The 25,042-nt window shown below is 44.0% G+C and overlaps 1 protein-coding gene across 1 annotated transcript in view; it reads left to right on the plus strand.

Moving 5' to 3' along the window:
* Positions 1-25,042, plus strand: part of PRDM6 (PR/SET domain 6) — a 106,472-nt gene that overhangs the window by 67,499 nt on the left and 13,931 nt on the right. Inside the window, exons 4-6 of the mRNA XM_047778507.1 lie at positions 4,592-4,719; positions 8,300-8,424; positions 21,369-21,711. Of these exons, the coding sequence (XP_047634463.1) occupies positions 4,592-4,719; positions 8,300-8,424; positions 21,369-21,711 (596 nt within the window). The remainder of the gene's footprint in view (positions 1-4,591; positions 4,720-8,299; positions 8,425-21,368; positions 21,712-25,042) is intronic.

A 25,042-nucleotide genomic window follows, 5' to 3' on the forward strand; every position in this document is an offset into this window, starting at 1 on the left:
GAGCAAATAATAAAACTCTGCTTGTTCATAATCATTCAGAATAAAGTGCCCAGTTTTTAGCAAAACTATTCTTGATTCAAGTGTTCTTTCCAGGACTTTTTCCCTAATCTCAATTTAACTCTTACCTTCATTCTCATCATTGGAATGAATAAAATTTCAACATTTTTGTCAGTCCTGAGAAGATTGTCTGAACATTTTGTGCATGGGTTTTGATATTTTTTTTCTGCTCATTTTAAATCTTTTGAAAAGTAATGAAAACAAAACAACTTTTGGTCTTGGCATTAATACATCTTCTTAAATTCCTTAAATGTTTTAGGCCTATGAGGTAGCTAACTTAAAATTACATTTTGTGTTACACAAATGTAGATGTTAAGGCAGCCTCCAAGAACAGCCTCCAAGAGCAACCTCCCGATCTTGAAATTGTTGCAGCTGCTCTAGAGTGAAATCTACAGCAGCCTTTTCCCACTTGTGGGTCCTTCTCTTCTAGAAGAAGTAATGTCAGCCCATTTGGATACAGGGGCAATGTCCTTGTATAGTTCAGATACATGCAGAATTTTATACCCCTCTTTCATTTACTTTTTTGGCTTTTAACTCAATGAATTTTATTTATAGTTGTACAACGATCATCACAACCCATCCCCCATTTTAAAAGTTTTTTTTTTTCTTTACTGCTGCACCTGTGGCATATGGAAATTCCCAGGCTAGGGGTAGAATCGGAGCTGCAGCTGCTGGCCTACACCGCAGCCACAGCCACCTCTGGATCCAAGCCACCTTGTGGCAATCTTGGATCCTTAACACACTGAGCCAGGCTAGGAATCAAACTCACATCCTCATGGACACTATATCAGGTTCTTAACCCACTGAGCCACAATGGGAACGTCTGAAAGAATTTTTTTTAAACCAAGGTCTTAAATGGAAACAAAGTTGTGCTAATGATGGAGAGAAATAATAGGGCCCAAATTAGGACCCAGAGTTTATCTGAGAAGGTCTAATTCCTCTTTGGTGCTCACCTGTGGGTATCCTGGTTTTCCCAATCATTTTATTCTGCTTCTGTTAGAAAAATAAACGGGGGAGTTCCCGTCGTGGCGCAGTGGTTAACAAATCCGACTAGGAACCATAAGGTTGCGGGTTTGGTCCCTGCCCTTGCTCAGTGGGTTAATGATCCGGCGTTGCTGTGAGCTGTGGTGTAGGTTGCAGACGCGGCTCGGATCCTGCGTTGCTGTGGCTCTGGTGTAGGCCGGTGGCTACAGCTCCGATTCAACCCCTAGCCTGGGAACCTCCATATGCCGTGGGAGCGGCCCAAGAAATAGCAAAAAGACAAAAAAGAAAGAAAGAAAGAAAGAAAAATAAATGGAAACAGGCATCACAGCTTTCTGGCCCATTGTTTCTCTTGCAGGAAACACAATTTAAATGTTAACTCCTAACAGCGCAGGTCCGAAAGGGCTGGGGATGGTCTTAAGACAAATGCAAAGGCACATGTTCTCGGCCAGCCTCTCTAAATAACTTCAGCAGGAGATGCTGCCCAGTTAGCGTGATGAGCCCCGTTGAGGAAATCACACATGTGGCGAATATGTATTGTTATAACTTGAGATTTTATGAGATTTACAAAGCTTTTATTTGGCGTGAGATGCACAGCATGTTGGTGTTTTGAAAGATCACTCCGGCTGTAGTTTAGAACCCAGGTTGGAAGGGCCTGAGGAAAATTCAGGGAGATCATTAAGGGACAGTTGTGGTCCTTCAGGTAAGAGGGGATGCTGGTTAAGGCTAGGATGGTGGCGAGGGCCAGGGAGTGATGGTTGCATGTGGAAGGTATTTAAGAGGCAAATTCAACTGGCTTTGGTGAGGACTGGGCTCTGGGGGCTGGGGAAAGAAGAGCGTCGAGGTTGAATGAGTTTCCGCAGTTCTGGGTGCACTCTTGTGGGATCTAACGGGGTCCATGAGATGGTCATCAGAGTTGGATGTGCAGTAGTGTGTACTATTGGTATCAGGCTGAATAAAGCCAGGGAGGCTCAGCCTCATGCAGTGAGTCCGTTGTGTGATATTTGAGAAAAGCCTGAAAAATAGCCATCTACGTTTCCTCAAGGCAAACAGCAGTTTCACCAGGCAGGCAAAAACTGTAGGATTCGTATAATCACAGTATGCTTAGTTTAAGGAAATTATTGCTGAAATGGTATGGGAGGAAACACTCTCTTATACTCACTTTTTTTTTTTTTTTTTGCCACACCCACAACACGTGGAAGTTCCTGGGCCAGGGATCAAACTCATGCGACAGCAGTGACAACTCCAGATCCTTAATGAACTGAGCCACCAGGGAACTCCTATACTCATTTTTGAGGGTGACTAGCATTGTCTGGCATCCAAATCAGCCAACCCTCAAGGCAGCTCCTCGCTCCTGCCCCCCTGCTTATAAACGCTGAGTTTTGGAGTTCCTGTTGTGGCGCAGTGGAAACGAATCTGATAGGGAACCATGAGGTGGTGGGTTCAATCCCTGGCTTTGCTCAGTGGGTTAAGGATCTGGCATTGCTGTGAGCTGTGGTGTAGGTTGCAGATGCGGCTTGGATCTGACATGGTTGTGGTTGTGGCTGTGGCCAGCAGCTGTAGCTCAGATTTGACCCTGAGCCTGGGAATCTCCATTTGCTGTGAGTGCGGCCCTTATAAGCAAAAAAAAAAAAAAAAAAGTTTTAGTTGTTGATGCCATTGGCTAGAAGCATGAAGGAGAACTGTATTTCTTGAAATGCTTCATAATTATTTTCAATAGCAACTGTCACAGAAGGTTTGTTCATGGGGAAGGGACAGGGCAGAAGGCTAGGTCATCACCATTTGGGGCTCCATTATAGATAAACAGTAGCTTTCAAGGATCGCTTTGTTCACTGTCACACGGGCTGTCAACAGTAGACTCAGGGTTGAGACTTTGAGTCTTTGCAACAGTTTCCTAAAATGAAAACAAATACAAGACCAACCACATAACTTTGGTGTCATCATCTAACCTAAATATGAAATCTGTCATTAAATGGTTCATGTAGCAGATGTATCCACCCCATGAAATGTTCCCACTCTCTGCCATCATCCCCAAACTAGGAATTTAAAGTCATTAATCTGAAAGGGAATATAATCCAGTAATCTCTCCATTCTTCTCAGGCTGCATTGATTATCAGCTGTGATCAGTCTGGCACACTACCCAGTCGTAACTTCTCCAACAATTGCATTTATTAGAGGGCTGTCTCTTTTATATTTGTGGGGCTTAGTAGAAAGATTGGGATGAAGACAAATGAGTTCAAGAAAAGCCAAAAAAAGTCAGCTGGTTTAAAATGACTGGTGATGATAAAAAGTACTGTCATCACTAAGTCCTTTGGCTCCCAGAATAGAAATACTGAGCTAAATTAATATGAATGACCCTATGGCTTTGAGGGCCTAAATGTAACCAGTGAGGCTCTCTGTGAGACTTATTCTCTGTGTCTCTTTGGAAAGGAAAAGTGAAAAGGCTGATTAGCAAAAGTTAAGAGACAGAATTTCTCAGAATGCTCTGCTGAACGAACACCCCAGTAGCTACCAGAATCTCACTGCTGATGTTATCTGAACAGGTCCAGTTTTGACGTGGTTCTTCGGAGAACCATACCCTTGCTTCCAGGATGCCCCCAGACCTGAGCATGACCTTCTAGAGTTGCTGTACATAAGTAGCCCCCCACCCCCCACACCTCCAAGGTGCCCAGGGCTGACCCTGGTTTCTGGAAGTGGGAGCTGACTGTCTCTGCTGTCAGCACTGACTCTGTGTGTGCTGGGCTGGCCGCTTGTTTTGCAGAAGACTTTTTGTCCCACGCTCCTGGCCTGGTTTGAAGCAGCTCCCGTTTCCTTGGTCGTGCTGATCTGGAAAGAAAAGCTACTTGACATGACCTAAGGCAATAGTTAGTAGACCAACCTCTGCTAAGACTTTTAAAATCCATAAGAAACAGTTATGATTATTTTTTCATTCCCTTTGCGAGGGTCTCTCTTTTTTGATGACTCCTCTCCTAATAGTTTCAGGTCCTGACAGCTGAAGTCCTACATCTTCTGCGAGGTGAGAATCCATTTCTTTCATCCAAATCAGAGTCTGTTTTATCAGTGCAATGCAGCTCCCTAACTTTTGCCACGTGTCACCCAGCTTGTTGAATAGACAGTCGCTGCCTCCTGAGTGCCTTCGAACAGTGACATGTTGGAAATGAGGGCCTCTTATGTGGATGTTCCAGCCATGTCAGCCTGGCCTCGCCTCTCAGCTTGCTTTGTTTATCCAGCAGCTCATTACTTAAGAGTAGCCTGTCAAAATAGGTTAAATATTCTTTGGGAACCATGGTCACTCACATCCTTGAGATGCCTGAGATATGTTTAACACAGGGAAGATCGGCTTGATAAGGAAAACGTGATTGACTTGCATCACCAAAAAAAATTTTTTTTTTTCTCTTGTTATTCCAGTTGAGTTTCCACGAGCATCAGTAGGCACTGGCAAACCTATGGGCCGTAAATTGCTGCAGCCGACACAGAAAGACACGAAGGGAAGCAGGGAAAATGATTGCTGATGATTCGTTCTAACTACTTGACCTTTTGACCTCTTCTCTAGATATATGACCAAGATGGGACACTACAGCACTTTATTGATGGTGGGGAACCTAGTAAGTCGAGCTGGATGAGGTATATCCGATGTGCAAGGCACTGCGGAGAACAGAATCTAACAGTAGTTCAGTACAGGTAAAGTATACCTTGATTTACCACTTACGGAGCTGAAGCCCTTTGCCTTGCATCTATAAGTTCAGGCTTGCTGCTGGTTTTGAGAAAAAAAAAAACCAAAAAACAAAAGGCCCGCAGAGTCCTAAAGAACTCTGCGAGGACTGGCAGAAATTTTTTTGCTTGGTTGGTGGTATCTCCTTAGTTCTTGCAACAGTGATTTCTCGAGAATGCAAGAGTAGAAATGCTAGGAGAAGGCCTTTTTCCCTCAATGCATGTGGTCAAGTCCCTTCCACATCCTCACTCAAACTGTCCCAGTGGCCCAGGTGAGCCCCTAGAACTCACTGACTCAGAGCGGCAACCCCCACAACCAATGACATGCACACATGGAAACAGGAGTTCAGATTCAGCCCCAGGTCACTTGCTTTTTCAGTCACCTTCAGTCGGGGCTGCCTCCCAGAGGGAGCAGTTTCATTCCTTCCCAAGGCTGTTTTTTCTCAAACCCTTAGGTTCAGTAGCCTCGGCTGTGTCAGAGCAGCCTCTCCTGAACCCTCAAAAGGTGCCAGAGCATTTGGCTTTGGCCCTATGACGATGTAGAATATGTTTCAGGGGCTGCGGTGGTTCCTGAGCACAGAGAAGGCCCTGGTCTCCTGAGATATTTGGGCAAAGCCCAAAGCATAAGTAGAGACGAGGAGGAGCCACCCCCACCCCCGCTGCCCTGAGTCTCACAGGAGGCCTAGGGGTGGGGGTGGGGCAGGGCAGAGAGGCAAGGTGGATTTCCAGGTGCTAAGCCACATCTGTCTAGTGCACCTGTTGGTTAGGCATGTCCACTTAATGCTCAAGGCTGGAGCAGAGACAAAAGGGCAAAAACAGATCCCAGAGGCAAAGAGCCCTACCACTAAGCCTTCTTTTCTCAAAATCCCTCGAAAACATGTGCCATGTAAATATATGACCTCAGTTATAAACAGCCATGTTCCCTTTAGAATCAGAAGCAACTGTTTAGCTTTATCAGGCACCAGAGACACATCAAAGCAGAAGGGCCCTTGCTCGGCAACTTGGAGTCCTGCCTATGACTGTTTATTTTCGTTTTCTTTTTTTGCTGTTTTTTAAAAACGAAGCCCTTTAAAAAAAAAAAAAACCGCAAAACTTTATTTCCCTTATAGGTTAAAGGCTGCACAAATCTGGCTTGCTCTCGGAAGGCCTCCAAATTCAAAAGGAACATATTTGGGCAGCATGTGACTCACTGTCTCTGTTTCCTAGGCAGTTATATTTCATTACAAAAGGGTTTAAGTGACCTCGCGCACGACGGTATCTGGTTACTCTCTGTATATGGGCTTCACCCACTTTCACTGCAGCTGCATCTCCGTTATGAAGTTTTTATAAAACTCAGAGCTAGAAAATTCAGAAAGAGTGTGCCTGTCCATTCGACAAGAGATAGTTTGGCTGATTCCGTAAGGAGCGCCCAGGGAGCTCTGGAGGCACAGTCTGACTTTGGGAAAACAAGAAACCCCACGAGGAAGGTGGGCATAAGTGAGTCGTTACCTATCTGTCAATATTAAGTGGGTTTAATTGTTCCCTTTCATGACGGTGCTTACACATCGAGCTCTCTCTGCCGCTCTGTTTTCGATTACTTCAGATCTTTAGAAAATGAACTACAAAAACACAATTGAAAAACTGGCATCCATCACCAGTGACCACGTCCAAGAGTAAGAAAATAGAAAAGTTGGACCCCTAAGAGCCAGCCTAATTTTTATTGTACATGAACGTCCTCTTCACAAAAAGTCAGCTGGTTTAGATTCATTCTGTTATGATTTGTAATATCTAAATGGAATTTTCTTCAAAGCGCCCTTGATTGATTGACCCTTAGCTGAACGTTTTGTTTTTATTTTGAGGCTGACAATAACGTTTGTTGGCATGTGTTCTGCTTCAACTGCGTTGGGACGCCACGAAGCTATCTTTATGAGTCATCCAACCACAATACTAAATACATGTCAGCAAAGGAAATATTATCTGAAAAGGGAAAAATCCCTTTGATGTGCTTCAACATGCAGAGATTTCTGCGAGTTTTGGAAGCGCTGCCCGCTTGTTAGGAACGGTGTACGCTTACACGTTTTTTTTTTTTTTTTTCTCTCTTTTTCTTCCCCCTTTCGGCCTACTCTGTGCCTCAGAAGACCACCCATGGCTCGAAAACAGTTCTGCTCTTTCAGCGGCAAAGTGTGTCATTTGGTTTTAGCACATTCATTTGCCGGGCGCTGTGTTTATTTTAAGGGAAGCCAAACCCAGAGATGAAATGTTACAAGGGTGAAGTACAAAGTAGACTCAATTTTTCTCAAGTTAGGAGATGCCAGTGATTTATAGCCCGGCTCCAATTTTGATTTTTTTATGTAGCAGTGGAAAGAATTAATAAAATGCACAGCTCTTGGAGACGTGGAGGGAGGAAGGGTGGTGAGGTCCCGACAACCGGCTGGAGTTTTTGTCAGATATTCATAGAATGTTGGGAAAAAAACATTCTGCTTAGCTAGCAGTGCCCTCGTGAGACAGAATGGCAGCAAGTAAGGAAAATAACAAGATAAATGAAATTTTTGCAGCTGCAAGTAAAATATTGAGAATCTGCACTTTTTTTATTGATCTTTATGATCCTATTGCCAAGAGCCACTTTGTGGTGACAAAATATGTTGACAAGTGCATATCTCACTGCCATGAAAAATGTGGTGAAAGATTCGCCTTATGTCTGCAGTGTTATACAAGGAACAAATTGCCCTGCTACAGCCAATTCCTTCCAGAAAGGCTGAATTTAAGGTCCACCAACCTTAAACACTTCTATCTTGAACTTGAGGCTCATATTTGTAGCGGTTCTTCATTGAGAAAACCGGTCACAGGTTTTTTTTGTTTTTGTTTTTTTTCCCTAAATCTGTAGGTTTTTCTTTATAATACCACAGCTATTATATATATTAAAAAAATGTTTCTTTCTTGGTACCTTCACTCCATCATTTCAGAGTGTAATCTTTCAGCCTCAGTATAGGGCTCCTCTTGTAGTTATTGAATTTCCATCCATTTCACATAAGAGTGTTTTTCTCTTCTCCTGTATCAAACTTTAAAGAAAGGTGGTGGGGGAAGATTTTTATCCCTCTCAGTCCTAATATCACAGAGCTGTGTAATTTTATTACAAATTTGAGCTTTCCCAATGTCAAGTCGTAAGAATACACCTAATGCTGTTCCTTCAAATAAGAAATCAATAGTATTAATTTATATGTGAGGTCGAGGCACCAGAGTCTGCAGTTTGCCAAGAGAGGGAATTTTCTCATTAGTGTGAGATGGAATTTTTTTTTTTTTTTTTAAATGAACTCTTCCTTTCTGTTGTCTCCTGGGCCAAATATCTGTCTCTTCAGCCAGGGTGTTCTGTGGAGGGACACTGTGGAAATAAACTGTAAGCTATTTATCGTCCTGGGCTACAGGCTGGGAGCGATAAGGTGGGTGCAGATTTTATTGCAAACAGAAACCGTTTAGGTGGAGCTGCGCAGAACTTTTTCGGGGCAATAAAAATGTGGATGGGGCACATGAGTCCTACCGATGACTAAGCTGGGTTTTCTTTTGTTTTGAATAGGTCGAATATATTCTACCGAGCCTGTATAGATATTCCCAGGGGTACCGAGCTTCTGGTGTGGTACAATGACAGCTATACGTCTTTCTTTGGGATCCCCTTACAATGCATTGCCCAGGATGAAAACTGTAAGAATTTATTTTAGCTCTGAATTCACCTTTCAAAATATCTCTATCAAAGCTAACATTGTAAGAGTATTGTTTGAAACGCCTGAAATGCGGTTCACTCTGCTGTTGTGACACAAATGTGCACCAGTCTGTTCCATCGTTTTCTTTTCCTTGTATGTCCTTTGTTTTTTCACAGGGAGTCTTGATTGACTTGCGCAGGCCACCTTTTATTCACTGGTTTATAATTTCAAAACCTTTGTCCTCGTTTTAAATCCTCACTGGCAGCAATGTTAAGGCACCTGCTATTTACTGAGCACCTACTATGTGTCTGGTTCCAAGAGCAGCATAAGATAAACAGCTTCTGCTCCGAAGAGATGGATAGTCTTGCTGGAGTCAGATTATTTGCAAAAGTGAAATTATGAGAAAGCACTGCCGTGTAATCAGGAGTAACACCCCTCCACTCAACTGGCTGTGCTTCCTCTTAAGTAGTCAATAGGATGAGAAATGTTAATAAAAGTTGTATACACATGATGGAGGAATTTGCGTCTCTCTAAATGTCTTAGTCTATGTAACTAAGATAAACCATGTAATTTTCTTCTATCTTAATTACCAGGGAAGTCGTTATGTTTAAAAAAAATAATCTAAACATCTAGGCAGCTGCAAACTTTTGCAGCAGTTTTCATCTACACTTTACACGTTTTTATAGGCTCTTTGGAGAATGTTATATGGTGATTTTTAGTATTTGGAATAGAATTAGATAATTCTAATGTGCTTCATTCAGTGAGAAATACTGATTTCAATGATGCTATTTTTTCTTGTCATCAAATTGACTAATCTATGAATGGACAATTTGCGATTACACAGGAGAAATAGAAGCAGAGAGAACAGATTTATTTGAGAAACTTTATTTTGGGGAAAAAAAGGCATTATTTTAATTTTTCCTTCTCCCATTACTTTCTCTTGCACAGAAACTCCAAAAAAAAAAAATCATAATATTACTAATCAAAATGCTGATGATCAGATGTTTCTTTTCCATGCTGTCTTTATTTTCTTTGTGAAAAAATAGAATCCTCAAAAAGGGTATTACTCTCAATTTTCCTTTTCTACTTTACCCTAACCCCAAACCAATCTCAGTTCAAAAATGAGTCTTTGGACATATCAGTACATTCTTCTTATTTTCCAAGTTTCCATTGGAAAGTTGTTTTCTTTTCTTTTTTTTTTTCTGCAGTGATACTCCCACTTGAAGCAGTGTCTGTTTTCATAGGAGAAAATCTCAGTGTTGGACATGGGTGTGTGGTTGGTGTTAGAGGCAGAATGGACGTGGAGGTCCGCATGCCTTGTCTTCCCGCAATAGCTCCATGTCCCATTCCCGTAAAACTAGATCCAGCTCCACACAGGGAAAAGCACCCGTATCAGTTCCCCTTGATGTGCTGCCACGGGCCCGTCTGTACATTCGAACCTTGGCATAACTTCACCTTCTAAAGGATGGAATCTGATCCAAAAAGATTCCGAAAATCCGAGAAGGCCTTCTGTTTCCTCCTTTAGAACAGCCTGTGACAGACTCTGACAATATTGTGGTGTATAAGTTGAGGAAAGCCCGGGAGTAAACATATCTCGGTCTAGAGTTCTAAAGTTCATGGCACATGGTCCAAAAATTCATGCATGCATGCGTGCATTGCTCAGATATTTGTTACTGTGGGCTAGCATCATTGCTAGGTGCTGCAGATACAGCAGTGAACAAAACAGAAGAATTCCTGCCCTCATTGAGCATATATTCTAGTGGAAGGAGACGGATTATCAGCTGATAAATGAGTGAATAAATCCTTTGTCTGGTGATGAGATAGCAAGGCAGAGCGGAGGGGTAAGGCATGCCAGGAGTTGGGAGTTGCAGTTTTAGAGATGATCAGGCAGTGGTCCTGCTGGCAAGCTGGCCTTTGGGCAAAGACTTAAGGAGGTGAGGAGCATGCCATGTGTTATTTGGGAGGAGAGCGTTGCAGGCAGCTGGACTCAGAGTGTAAAGGCCCAAGGTGGAAGAGTTACTGGCCTGTTGGAAGAACATCGCAGAGGTCAGCATAGGCGTGTCGGCTGGAGTGAGTGAGGTGGGGAGAAATTAATTTAGATAGGAGGGCAGGGATCTGTCTCCTGACAGGAGGCCACTGTGAGGACCCTGGCTTTTACTCTGTGTGTGTCGGGCCACAGGGGCTATTGCAGAGTTTTGAGCTGGAGAGTGATAAGATCTGACGGTGGTCGTAACAGTATTACCCTGGCTGCTGGGTGGAGACCTGACAGTGAGGGTTAGAGGCTCTTTGTGGAATCCAGTGGAGAGGTGATGGGGCTTTGCACCAGTGTGAAAGTGGCGGAGGTGGTGAGAAGTGGTTGGGTTCTGGATGTATTTTGAAAGTAAAGTCAGCGGCATTTGCCGACACCTTGGATGCCGAGTCAAGGAAAACGCCAAGGGTTTGGTCTGAGCAACTGGATGGATGGAACAGGCATCTGCAGAGTTAGGAGTCGGAGATGGAAACTGGAGTGGCTACTCAGGGAACATGTTTCTCCTTGAGGCGGGTCTCTAGGGCGGAAGTCGTATGTCTCCAAAGTCGCTTCCACCTGGTGCTGCTGTTACATCGGTGAGAGGGATATAGGGGCTGGGCTGGAGGATTGGGGTTTTGTTGGGCTGTTCACAGCCGCCTGACAATGGTGGCTAAGAGTGTCCCATCCCATCTGCAGCATCAGAGGAGAAAACCATCAAAAACGTACTTTCTGGCAACACCATGTGCTTTGCTTCTCAGGCCTGCCTTCTCCTGCAGTCCAACCCGCGTGAAGCATTCTTGAGGTTGCTGATTAGGGTGTTGCATAAACTCTACCAGGGCACATGTTATATATCATTTAGCACCTGAAATCCTTGGGAGAAAATCTGCAAAGCCACAGCAGCTTGAAGTCTTGTGGATTCGGTAGGTAAACAAGGCAGGTGTTGGGGGCGTGAGTTCAGAGCTCTCAATAAGGGTGGGGGGAAAGTTGAAAGAGAATTAAGTCATTGACTAAAATGCTTAACAGTGACAATCCCCTTCCCCTTAAGGGTATTATTGGAATTTTATTCCAGTTCCTGTGTCTAAGTCATATATCTGTCATGTGATTGGCCACCCAAGGAACCAGCGGAAAGCTTCATCGGATAGCGTGGGAGGAGATAGATGACTTTAACTCTGAGATGGATTCTCATTCCATGTGATTCATGGAGAGACCTGGGAATGCTTTAGAAGGAGGGTTCCTAATTCTGTTCCAAGAAAATACTGTGTGATTTAAAAGCACAGATGTGTGAAAGGGCACGGACAGATAATTTAACAGATAGCCTTCCACAGCCCTGAGTAATTTAAATCATCTCAATGGGATTAGCAATTCTAAGACAGGTTTTTATCCTGTCAAACTAGCCACAAAGTAGGTTAGGTACCTTAAAAGGAAGCGTCTTAAGAACAAAGCCTTATTTGACACAGAGCCTTCTTCTAGTGCCAGGCACACAGTAGGCAATTAATACCCACTCCCTGGATACATATCGAGAATTTTATGGCCAGGATACATATTTCAGCCAGATTTTTTTCTTTGTTCCTAAAACTGATACATGGCCCAAGACCTTCAAGGAAAATATGATTTTACTTAGTGAATAACACTTATTAAGCACTTTCATTTATAAAAATATCATTTTCTTCCCATGGTTCCTTCCATGTCAAAAGTACACATTTCCTATGGAGCGTGGGGGGCGGGTTCAGGCTTCAGGAAGCAGCCCCTCCAGCAGCAGCCGTGAGGCCGTGAGGCCCACTCCCCCCTCCCCCGGACAAGCCACTGAAAGCTGTCTCACCTCAAAGAGAAGACAGCGTCTCACACAGGCCTATGGGTTCTGGAAGCAATTCCTATGTTATTTTCTTTAAAAAAAAAAACAAAACAAAAAAACCGACCCTCACTCTAAGCGTAATAGAGCTCCAAAGAGAGCGTGCCCGTCCACGGCGGGCTTTTCAGAAGAGCCTAAAAGGAACGCCTGTGTCGACAGATTGTATCCGCAAAAAGAAGTGAGGTTCCCCCAAGCTTCCAGTGGGGGATTAGCTCCTGCCGAGTGTAAAGACCAGAGTATGTTCATATTCATTTCAGAGGAAATTAAAAAAAAAACCTGGGAATAAATGTTAAACAAGTCTTCCTGCTGCTTTTTCTGCCTTGGCATATGGAGCTGAGGTGGCAGAATATGAAACTCGAGGGCCACGCAGACGTGGCTACGCTGGAGTAAACTCTGCCTCCAAGAGGCCTGCCTTTTTCTTTTGATTTTGAAACACAGAAAATAAAAACGGGCACCTCTGCATAGTGCCCTGACTCCCCCTGGTCCCAGCAATGAGGACCTAGGACTCCGGTAAAGAAGGCCCCGCTCAAGCCTTCTTTCTATCCGTCTACATGGAGGGGGTTACAGCATAGTTCAGTGCAATGAGAATATCTTTGCGCGGGGCCCTGTGGGGAGCATTGTGACCACGTACAAAGCCTCAGAGCCTATCCTCAGGGAACTCAGTGTAGATGAAGGCATGTAAACAAACAACTACAGCACAGACCCTAATGCAGGTGCCATGTGGGATGGCTGTAGCAGAGAGCCTGAGCGTGACAGGTGCTGGGCTGAACATCAATGCACCTGGGAGCAGGCAAGTTCTAGGCCCCTTGTGCACAGTGGGCAGCTGGGGTTGGACACCTTACATAAATCCAGGAACCAGAAGTCTCTGTTTTGTCCCTGAATGGGGGCTCATCAAGTGCTACCCTCAAGCTAATAGGCCATGGAACTGTCTGTCTGGGGCCATTAGGAAAGATAACGTGTTATCCTCCAAAAACCAGCTTCCTGAGCATATGTGGTTAGATTTTGCATTACCTGCCAGTTGTGGAAACTCTGGGCCAAGAAGCTGAGATTAAAAACTAGCCCAGAACTGGAGAAACTTGGAGGGCGCTCAAAGAAGTAGAGGAGCAGTAACCTCAGAGGGATCTTGGCATCTGCACAGGACTCCAGCAGAAGGCACCTGCCGCTGAAAACACCTGCACAGTAGGAAGTGGCAGAAAACAGAGGGGAACCCTCTGTCATGAGAGCTTTGACCTCTTGAGTGCGGTGGGATGCTGCAGTGTGCCGCCTAGACCCCAGCCTTGCTTTAGGACATAGACCCTCAGTCCCATTTCTGGGAGCATAGAGGATGATGGCTGAATTGCTTTCAGCCTCCGAGAGGCGCTTGACCCTTGCTCACGATCCTGCCCCATATAGACCATGTCCAGTGACTGGTTGTGTGAATGGGTGATAAGGACTGCTCGCTTCCCTAATCCCAATGCAGGACCACACTGCAGGACCTCCAGAGCAGTTCATCACCCTTGACCCTATCCTCTCACGTCACTCCCCCAAAAACCTCTTGCATACAAAACTGCCAGTCTCCACTGCAGACTCTGTTTCCCAGGGACCTGGCTTCAGACAGGTGCTCCCAGATTTATCCAGACGTCTCACAGGAGCCCTAGATCCCTGGCTGATGTCCATCTGCCCTTGCATGGCTCACAGGCATCTCCCACTGAACACGTTAAGCTGAAACCATTCTGTTCTGTCCACCAGCTGCCTCTCCCCGGGTCAGTGCCCCTCACTCCCATTCATCCAGTGGCTCTTTCTAGAAGCCTAGACACCATGCTCTCCCTCACCCTTCTAGCCAGTCATTTAAAAAGCCCTGTTGATCGAGTATTCTTAAATGTGTTTCCTTTCATTTTTGCTGCCACCTCCTGATCAGTTTTGGCCTGGACCCCTGCGGCAGCCCCCTGTGTGTCACACTTTCCCTCTTGTGGTATCGCAGCAGCCTCAGTGGGGTGTCATTGATTTGTTGATGTTATTGTTTCAGCTTATTCACTTGTTTTGTTAGTAGATAGTTTGGGTCCATAGATCAAAATCCAGAAAGTGCTATGGACATGCAATTCTCCTTCCAAGAGGCCAGCAGTTGACAGATTCAGGTGTCCTTCCAGATGTATTTTTTGCTCATTTTCTCACCTTCTTTCCCTCCCTTTCTCTGACTCTCCCTCTGCCGCTCCCTTTTTTACACAAATAGAGACATACTATATACCTTGCTGTGCACCTCGCTTTTTCATTTAATGATATAGAGTGGTGATGCTTTTTTCTTTCTTTTTTTTTGGTCTTTTTAGGGCCACACCCACAGCATATGGACGTTCCCAGGATAGGAGTCAAATGGGAGCTACAGCTGCCAGCCACAGCTACAGCCACAGCAATGTGGGATCCGAGCCACATCTGTGACCTACACCACAGCTCACGGCAATGCCAGATCCTCAACCCACTGAGTGAGGCCATGGATCAAACGCATGTCCTCATGGGTACTGGTTGGGTTCGTTAACCACTGAGCCACAACGGAAGCTCCAGAGCGGGGGTGCATTTAAAGCATAAATCCAATCCTACCTCACGCCCTGGCTTAAAACCCTTTGTTGGCTCACCATTACACTTAGAATCAATCCCCAGCTCTTCAGTGTGATAGCCTACGGGCTACGTATAATGTTCAGAAATATTTTGTAGGGCTCACATAGTATTCTGCAAAATTTGAACTCAAACATCTTTAGACTGGCCCTGCCCTATTTAATTTGCTGTGGAGCCCACCGTCTTCTATTGTGTTAACCTGCCTCCCAGCACTCATTTTTGTTACATGTCCAGCCACCAAAGGCATTGGCATTTGTGCTGCCCCCTTCTCCAACCTCAGCTCCAACCCATTCCCCCCTCATTCTCCAGCCACATGAGTCTTCTTTCTGTTCCTCCTGTGCCTTGGGCTCCTTCTCACCTCAGCATGCCTCATAGACTCCATGGCATAGCTGTCAATGTTTCATCTCCTATCCTTGCCCTTTGCCTTCCTTAGTACCTGTCTGATGTCTCTGCATCCTTCAGGACCCACATTCAAGGTCACTGCCTCAGGGAAGCCATCTCCCTCACCCTAAGTTTACTCATCCCTGTTTGATGTTTTCCTGGCCCATTTTCTTCTGTGTCATAGCACTTATTACACTTGTAGCAACTATATGTTGCAAATTCTAAAATCATATATTTTTTACATTTTAGTATTTCTGAACCTGGCATATGTCTTGCAGTTGAACAGTGACTTAGAATTAATGGTGTAGCTTGCAATTAATGGAATTTTTTTTTGTCTTTTGTCTTTTTAGGGCCACATTCCAGGCACATGGAGGTTCCCAGGCTAGCAGTCTCATTGGAGCTGTTGCCATTGGTCTATGCCACAGCCAGAGCAATGCCAGATCCAAGCCTCGTCTGCAATCTACACCACAGCTCACAGCAATGTTGGATCCTTAACCCACTGAGCGAGGCCAGGGATCGAACCTGCAACCTCATGGTTCCTAGTTGGATTCATTTCCACTGTACCACAATGGGAACTCCCACAATTAATGGAATTTTAGATTTGATGTAACCAAGAAAGTATTTACCTGTTAAGGACATTTGCATACTGTCTGTCTCTCTCACTGACATTAAAGTGGCCTGAGGGCAGGGGCTGTGGCTTCCTTGTTCCTCTGTATCTGCAGCACCAGCAGAGTCAGGCTTTTCATAAAGGCTCAGTAAGTCCTTGTGAACTGACTGCATGGATGAGGGTATAGAGTGGGACTTTGTTTTATGGATCCCACATTACGCTTTCTGTGTTTGAATTTTGCAGGATTTGAAGAGTTCATGTTCTTCCTTGACTCTATCCTTTAGGTGTTAGAAAGTTTGCCTTCTTCCCCTTAATCTTGTCTTATATAGGGAAGAGATTTTACTTGCTCAGTATGTCTTTATATAGAAACCCCTTCATCCTTTTGGTGATTTTTATTACTTGTTTCTGGGCCTTTTGCAGTTGTCCATTCTGTCTTGGGTTGGGATAACATAGGGTTTTCTGATTCGTTTCCTGTCCTCTTATAATTCCCTGAGTTTTGTTCATACTTTTCACTACTGGGCCTGTCAGAGTGGTATTTAGGAAGTTTTTTGCTTGCTTGTTTTTGCTTTTTTAGGGTCACACCTGTGGCATATGGAAGTTCCCAGACTAGGGGTCGAATCTGAGCTGTAGCTACCGGCCTACCCCACAGCCGCATCAATGTGGGATCTGAGCCTCCTCTGCGACACAGCTCATGGCAACGCCAGATCCTTAACCCAAAGAGCAAGGCCAGAGGTTGAACCTGCAATCTCATGGATACTAGTCAGGTTTGTTTCTGCTGTGCCACAATGGGAACTCCCTAGGAAGATTGATCCTATGTGTCAGATCCTACTTAGAAAAATGCACTTCTTAGCTAGACCTCTAGGGTCCCATGGAAGTGCACAGGAGCTCTGCAGGATAGCTTTGAGATTAAAAATGGCTGTTTTTGTGAAAATTAGCCATTTCTAGTCTTCCTTTTTTTTTTCCCTGTGCCCATGGCATGTGGAAGTCCCCAGGCCAGGGAACAAACCCATGCCACAGCAGTGACAATGCTGAACTGCTAGGTCACCAGGGCATTCCCTGAGTCTTACTTTTCTTCTCCTACCTAAGTGATATGCTCATTTCATCCAGTAGAATTGAATTTATTCACAGTTACAATAAAGGATCATGCTAACAGCAGAATATAGAGGGCACGTGTTGCCACTGTACCTCAAAAACACGTTATGGTTGTTTTGAGGTGTCCCACAGGAGAACATAACAAGAGAATAACTTTATTCTAGCTATCCCCATTCTTATTGCCTAAATACTATTGTTATCATTAACTCAGATCCCATTTATCCCACGTTCTTATCTAAACTGATACCAAATTTTCTTTATTACTCTTTTGACCTTGATGATTAACCTCACAAAAATCGATTGGCCCATCCTATACATTTCTTTGTTTAACAGAACGTTTCTGTGACCGGAACAATTTTGAAAATTAATTTATTAGGTCATCTTCCAGGGGCTGAAGTGAGAAGTCAGCATTTATAATCTACACTTAGGGTATTATTTGTCTGATTTCCCCTCAGAGACATCCTTGCCTTTGGCCAGCAGTGAGCTTCTGGCTGGTTTTCCTCCTCTCTTGTATGCTGATGACACCTGCATTCCAGTCTCCCCATCCTGCCTGCCTTACTGCTAGTGTCGCCTCCCCAGCCCACGGGAGCTCAGTGTTGCCTGAAGACTTGCAGGCTTCCCTGTGCTTTGTCTCTTCCGGATTAGTTACACACAGGCTCAGTAAGATGAGTGTCACCCTCATCTCTGACAATACTGCTTTTCTTTCTTTCATTGTTTTTTTTAAATGAAGAGCCATGGAGTTTCTGTTGTGGTTCAGCGGAAATGAATCCGGCTGGTATCCATGAGGATTCGGGTTCGATCCCTGGCCTTGCTCAGTGGGTCGGGGATCTGGCATTGCTGTGAGCTGCGGTGTAGGTCACAGACATGGCTCAGGCCCCGAGTTGCTGTGGCTGTGGTGTAGGCTAGCAGCTGTAGCTCTGATTCAACCCCTGGTCTGGGAACTTCCATACACTGCAGGTGCAGCCCTAAAAAGGAAAAAAAAAAAAAAAAAAGCAAAAAACAAAAAAAACTACCCAAACATAAAACAGTTCTCCTTATCTTTCAATATGTATTTTAAAAGTAACAGTCTGTGTACAATCAAAGGTTTTTTGTGTTTCTTTTTTTTTTTTTTTTTTTGCTTTTTTAGGGTTGCATCTGAGGCATGTGAAAGTTCCCAAGCTAGGGATAGAATCAGAGCTGTAGCCACTGGCCTATACCACAGCAACGCAGGATCCAAGCTTCGACTGCAACCTACACCACAGCTCACAGCAACACTGGATCCCAACCCACTGAGTGAGGCCAGGGATAGAACCTGCATCCTCATGGATATTAGTAGGATTCATTTGTGCTGAGCCACTACAGGAACTCCCTATCAAAGGTTTTTTGAAAGTCAAAAATGTATGTACACATTTCATATTGATTATATACTTTCATCCTAGAAGTTGAAATTATACATATATGTTTATACGTGAAATATAGACATGTACATAAATATGTATACCTGTGTGTATTTAGGAGCATATATAACTCATATGTTTATGTATGGATGCACACACATACCTCTGTACTAGCTGTACAATGTTCTTATTGTTTTTTCCAACACAGCTATTAAGCAGACAAAATAAGTGTGGTAAGGAAGAAATGCCCTAGAAATCAGAAAGTTAAAGCTTCTAACTTAGCTCTGTACTTAACTGAATGTGTGATGATGGACAAGTTATTAGACCTGCTTGGGCTTCAGCCTTCTTTTCTCTTCTTTGTAATAAGAGAAGGAAGGATCAGATCAGCAGTTCTCATCTCTGATTGTACATTAAAAGCACTTGGGGAACTTTAAAAAGTACAGATGCTCAGACCCTACCAAGAAAATCTCGTATTTTTAGAAAATCTCTCTTGTGAGTCTAATATGCATTCAGGGTAAAGAAATGCCGACTAGACAAAGTCTAGGCTCTTTCCTGGTCTGTGAGCCTCTTGCTTTCTTCCTTTATTTCTTTTTTTGGCCGCACCTGCAGCATGCAGAACTTCCCGGGCCAGGGATCGAACCTACAGCACAGCTGTAACCAAAGCCACAGCAGCAATAACACCAATGAGCCACAAGGGAACTCCTCTTACTTTATTTCTCATTCCTAAGATAGGTTGGGCCATGCCAGCAGAGCACTGTAGGATGAGATGTTCCTTTTGTTGGATTCATTAGCACGTGGGATTATGTGAAACACTTGGAGTTGAAGAGCCCTGAACCCTTACATGTGGTATCTAACTGTCCACTTGAGCATGGAGCCTCCTGGTGGTCGTGGTCCCCAACCATTCTCTTTTTATGGTGGAGAACCTGAGTTTTCATGCTACCTAAGAATCTCAGCCATAGTCTATGCAGGGAGGCGTGGGAGTGCCCAGTTCGTGTATTTCCTCCCACGTGACCTTGAACCAGTGGTCAACAATCATAGTTTACTTCCCATCCCTATCCTTTTTGCCAATCCTCCTTTCTCAACTTTTTGCTAATTTTCTTCTTTTCACCACCCTGTAACCTATAATGGCTATATGATCCTTTAATTTTATTGACACAGTCATTACTTAAAAAAAGAACAGCAGTTTTAATGCATATTAGGTTCTAATCATCTCTGAACTTCCTGGTTGACCTCTTTTCCTTTCCTAATAAGAAGAATGGCAGCTCTTGTTGACTGTAGGTCCTGTGATGAGAAGTCCATTATCTCACTTAAACCTCATCAAAGGCCTTTTAAAGATGAGGAAGCCAGCGTTCACAGAGATCAGTGTCTACTGAGTGGCAACCATGGCATTTAGTACCTGCTGTCTGTGCATTATCTCAGTCCTCCTGGTGCCCATTTTTCATTTTACCAAGGCCTCAGTTGTGGATTTAGATGTTCTGTACTTGCCTGCAGTCGCAGAGTTACTATAGTCAGAGCTCTGTATCTGTGGGTTGTGCATCCACAGATTCAACCAACCACAGATGGAAAATATTTGGAAAAAAAAATTCCAGAATGTGTCAAAAATCAAAACTTGAATTTGTCATGTGCTGGCAACTATTTACGTTGCATGTACATGGTATTAACTATTATAACTACTCTGTAGATGATTTAAACTATCTGGCAGGATGTGAGTAGATTATATGCAGATACTGTGCCATTTTATATAAGGGACTTGAGCATCTGCAGATTTGAGTATGTGTGAGGGTTCTGGAACCAAACCCTTTGGGCGCCAAGGATGGCTATAAAGAGTGGAGTTAAAAATCTGGGCCATCTCAACCACTCAACCATACTGCTGTTACTTTGAGATTATGCTTCCATTGTCCCCATTTTATAGATGGGGAAATCGAGAGAGTGCATTACTTGCCTAAAATCACCACGCTGATAAAAACCAGAGCCGGGATTATTTTTTCTGCTTTTTTAAAGAGCCACACTGTGGCATATGGACATTCCCAGGCTAGGGGTCGAATCAGAGCTGCAGCTGCTGGCCTGCGCCACAGCCATAGCAACTCAGGATTTGAGCCGTGTCTGTGACCTACGCCACAGCTCACAGCAGTGCTGGATCCTTAACCCACTGAGCCAAGCCAGGGATCAAACTCGCATCCTCAGTCACTGTTGGAACATAGATCTTTCTGATTCCAAAGCCCGAGTTGCCAGCACCATCCTCCGTGACTGTGTACTCTTTTGCCTGCCTCTCTTACTGTCTCCCCTGCACCCAGTCTGTAAATCAGGCCTCACTCAAGCCCTCCCTGAACACGGATTCTTTTTTTTTGCTATTCCTCTGCTCAGAAATAGTCAGTGTCTATTTCTTAGGCCTCGAGTCTTTTGTTTATTTATGTATTTGGACATTAAAGGCCTCTGAGGTCTACCCCCAACCCCTCTATTCCCACAGTGCCGAAAACCCATGCTGTGCTTGGTCAGCCTGATTCCCTCACCATCCCACCAGCGGGCCAGACTTCTGTCTCCAGGCGTCTTTCATATGGTTGCCTTCATCTCTCGAGCCAGTTTTTCTTGAAAACCCTGTTTTGTGCAGGCAAGGTCTGGTGGAAGGCCTGAATCTACCTTGACTGCACTGCTCAAGGCCACCCTCTCCGGAGAGCCCCCCCCCTTCTTCCCTGTCTCTTGCTGTGCCTTCCATCTGAACCCCCTCAAATCTCGTGTGTAGTGTGAAGCCTCTTTAGGGAGTCTCTACATCTCAAGTCCAAAGTGAACTCTGTGAGGGCAAAGGCCATGTGTGAAAAATCTTGAGCAGATAGTAGTTGCTTAAATAAATAGGCATTCAATTAGTTCGTTTGTGCCAACAGTGTTTTCCCCCTGAAATCAAATTATCTGCTATTATGTTCATTCTGAGTCCAGAAAAACCAATTATTCATATGTTGGCTTAGAGGAATTGTTTTAGAAGCATGTGTTAGCATGCTTATTTGAAGAGCTCTTAAGACTTAATCTTCTCAAACTCTTGCTGTTCTCCCAGTAAATGTCCCCTCAACCGTCATGGAAGCCATGTGCAGACAGGACGCCCTGCAGCCCTTCAACAAGAGCAGCAAACTCTCCCCCGCCACCCAGCAGCGCTCCGTCGTCTTCCCACAGACTCCATGCAGCAGGAACTTCTCCCTCCTGGATAAGTCTGGGCCCATCGAATCAGGATTTAACCAGATCAACGTGAAAAACCAGCGAGTCCTGGCGAGCCCGACCTCCACCAGCCAGCTCCACTCTGAGTTCAGTGACTGGCATCTTTGGAAATGCGGGCAGTGCTTTAAGACTTTCACGCAGCGGATCCTCTTACAGATGCACGTGTGCACACAGAACCCTGACAGGTAAGACCCCCCTCTCACTGCTTAGGGGGTGGGTTTGCTGATGAGACGCCCTGCTGGCCTTCCAGTTGCCTCCTTGGGGAGCAAGTCCTGTGATGAGAGGTTCTGGAAGGTGAGAGAGTCATGCCAGGTTCCTCCTTGCCTTTGTTGTCTCAATGGGCTGCACGAACCGTGCCTGCGAAGAGGAGTCGGCTGTCACTTTCTGAACAGCCCTGGCCAGGTCTGAAGGGAAGCAAAATAGAAGCCACTTTTATGAATATCATAGTTGGAAAAATGAGGTCAGGATGATTAGAATCCTCTCTGTCTTCCAAAGATAATATAGCTGGCCTCTCTGCTGCTGTCACAGTCGTTTCAGGGTTCACCTCCAGTGTGCCGTGGGTATGAACTTAATTAAGTACTAAGAGGTAATGAATTGGAATTTTTTGCTTAGTACTATTTTTCTTCAGAGCATGCAAACCCATAAATCCTGCAAAGCTGTCAAAAGGAAATACCTACTCTGCTGGTGATGTGGAGGAAAACAGATGCCACTTATTCAATAAACTAATATCCACACAGAAGAAAAATGTTGACTAGATACCTCAGAGTCAAAGTTGGTTTGAAAGTTTGTCAATAAAGAATTTTATGGCCATGAACTGAGGATGAAATTTAGCTGAACAAGTGAATTAAAATTTCAGGTACTCTGACGAGTGGCACAGTAGATATAATGGAACTATTATTTATGAATCAAAACTGGTTTATTCGACAGTCTTGATAGCTGGGAGCGCAAAAGACAAAAATCAAATTAATTCAGTAAGAAAGGATGGTGTTTTATCTCTCCTTCACGTGTTATGAAAATCTGATTAAATCCAAAATGTCTGAGACTACTTTGAATATAAAAGCAGAAAGTGATTTTTGGAAGCAGGCGGGGAGACTTGGAAGCAGAACTCCTGAATTATTTTCTTTAATTTGGCCATTCATTAACCTTAAGCCACTCAGCTCTCCTTGCCTTTATAATATATACCCAGCTTTCCCCTCCCACCTCTGCAGGATACAGCAGTGTGCTTGAACCCAGGCAGGCAGGGAGGATGAAGCGTGGTAGAGAGGGGGTAGATCTTTTTTGAAATAATAATGACCTGTTTTAGGGTACATGCACACATTACGTGTGTGTGTGTGTGTTTCTTGAGTGTGTGTGTGCTGTTCTGGAAACCACTTGCTTGAGATCCAGCACTGGTGTAACTCATTAATGTTGAAACATTTGTATTAGGGCCATTAAGGCAGCTGTGTCTTTAACGTCTTTACTTTCACTAGAAGAGCCCCTGGGTGAAATTATCAACAGACTTCTGCACCTCTTAGTAGTATTGGCCTTAGAGGGGACACAACAGTTTTGAAGGTGTTTTTGTTATTCCAAAAGGATTTTTTTTGAAAGTTTACCTTCCTTGGAAGTATACAGATAGCCTCAAAATATATCTATTCAATGTTTCCAGGACATTTTAGTGATTTTTAAAAAATATATACTAAAAAAAAGAATTATTATATTCCCTAGTGGTACAGCAGGCTAAGGATCCCGCATTGTCACTGCTGTGGCTTGGGTTGCTGCTGTGGTGTGGGTTCAGTCTCTGGCCCAGGAACTTCTGTATGCCGCAGGTGTAGCCTCCCCCCCAAATGCATTAAAATCTTTTTCTTATAAATATGCTCTTTAAATTGAGTTAGTTTAGGTATTAAACTAAATAAAATTAAATTGAATAAACTGTGTTATTTGCACAGGTTCATTGTCATAATAACTGAACCTATAAAATAAGATGAAATGATAGTTGAAAGTTTATGGATACTGGAACTCTTAGCTTAGTCTTGAGTATGATATGATTTCATGCTGAAAGTCACATAAAACAATGAAAATATGTCATGGTACATAGGAAGCTGGCAAAACAGACTATTTTGCTGACCCCAGTTACCCTTAGAAAACCATATGTGTATTATGGTTTAAGTCCTTGTGAAGTCTGTTCCGTCAAATCAGAGTCAGAACTTGTAATACATCTCTGTAACCTGTCAGAGAAGTGCGTGACAAATTAGAAAATTTAAATGTACAAAATAACACTTCCAGCAGAGACTGTTAGGTCCTTGCTGATTCCGAGCTAATCTAGAGTTCCTGGCAAAAATTCAAGTGACTTGAGACACCCATCCTGTACTGGACCCTGATGGGCTTATTTGATGCATATGCCCAGATGCAGTTCAGCCAGGCCTTCCCAGATGAGGTGAAGTGTTGTGCTTGATATTCAGGTGGATCGCCAGAGTGGGATCAAATTATTCAAGCAGTGGGTTCCTCCTTCTCCCTTCCCTAGGCTTTGTTGGGGAAGACTTGAGAAGTGGTCACCTTCATAAATAAGTTAAAATTAAGAATTACGACTTATGGAGTTCCCTTTGTGGCTCAGTGGGTTAAGAATCCCACTAGTATCTGTGAGGATTCGGGTTCGATCCCTGGCCTTGCTCAGTGGGTCAGGGATCTGGCCTTGCCATGAGTGTGGTGTAGGTCACAGATGAGGCTCTGATCTGGTGCTGCAGCAGCTGGCTGTGGCGTAGGCCAGCAGCTGCAGCTCCAATATGACCCCCTTTCTAGGCAAAGTAATCAAGTACAATGTTTCTTACTAACAATGGGGAGATGCTCGAATTACTCTGTCACATCTGAGTTGATTACTGGGGATAAGAGAAATAGATTGCCCAGTCTCTGTGACCCACTAGCGTCCTTGAGACGCGTAATTTGCTTTAAGCATATAGGTTCTGTCTGGTTGCTCTATAGCATGAGCTATAGCATGCTTTCCTGGTGTCAGCAAGGTTGAAAGCTGAAGATAGTCTCCCAGTTCTCAACAATACAGGTGAATTGCTAAAGAGGAGAAATATACAGAACTAAAATGGAACATCACTTTGCTCATGGTTTTAAAATTTGGCATCTTTTCTCTTCTTATCCATGTGAAGACTTTTACAACTGCTGAATATACATCTTTTCTTTGGTGATGGACTCCATAAATCAGCTGGCTTTCAGTCTTTGGCAGTCTGTGCCCCTTTAGCCACATACAATGAAAAAGCTTAGAACCTGCCCATCAGAAACCATTTCCCTTCTGTTTGAAAAACTCAAACGCTTTTATTTTGATAGGAAAATCTTGCTAGAACTAGAGGCAAGAAAGGGAGACACAGAAGACAAAGTCGGAAAATAAACAGGTTAGAGTTTCAAACACGTCCAAATTTGAAACAGGCCCCTGAATCGTAGGTCCAAAAGGTTTTTCACTCAACAGACTGCATATTTGGCCATGAAACCCAAGACATTTGAACTTTCATCAAAGAGACTCTGTGTGTCTTTATT

Source organism: Phacochoerus africanus, chromosome 4, assembly GCF_016906955.1.
Source record: "Phacochoerus africanus isolate WHEZ1 chromosome 4, ROS_Pafr_v1, whole genome shotgun sequence".
Classification (NCBI taxonomy): Eukaryota; Metazoa; Chordata; class Mammalia; order Artiodactyla; family Suidae; genus Phacochoerus; species Phacochoerus africanus.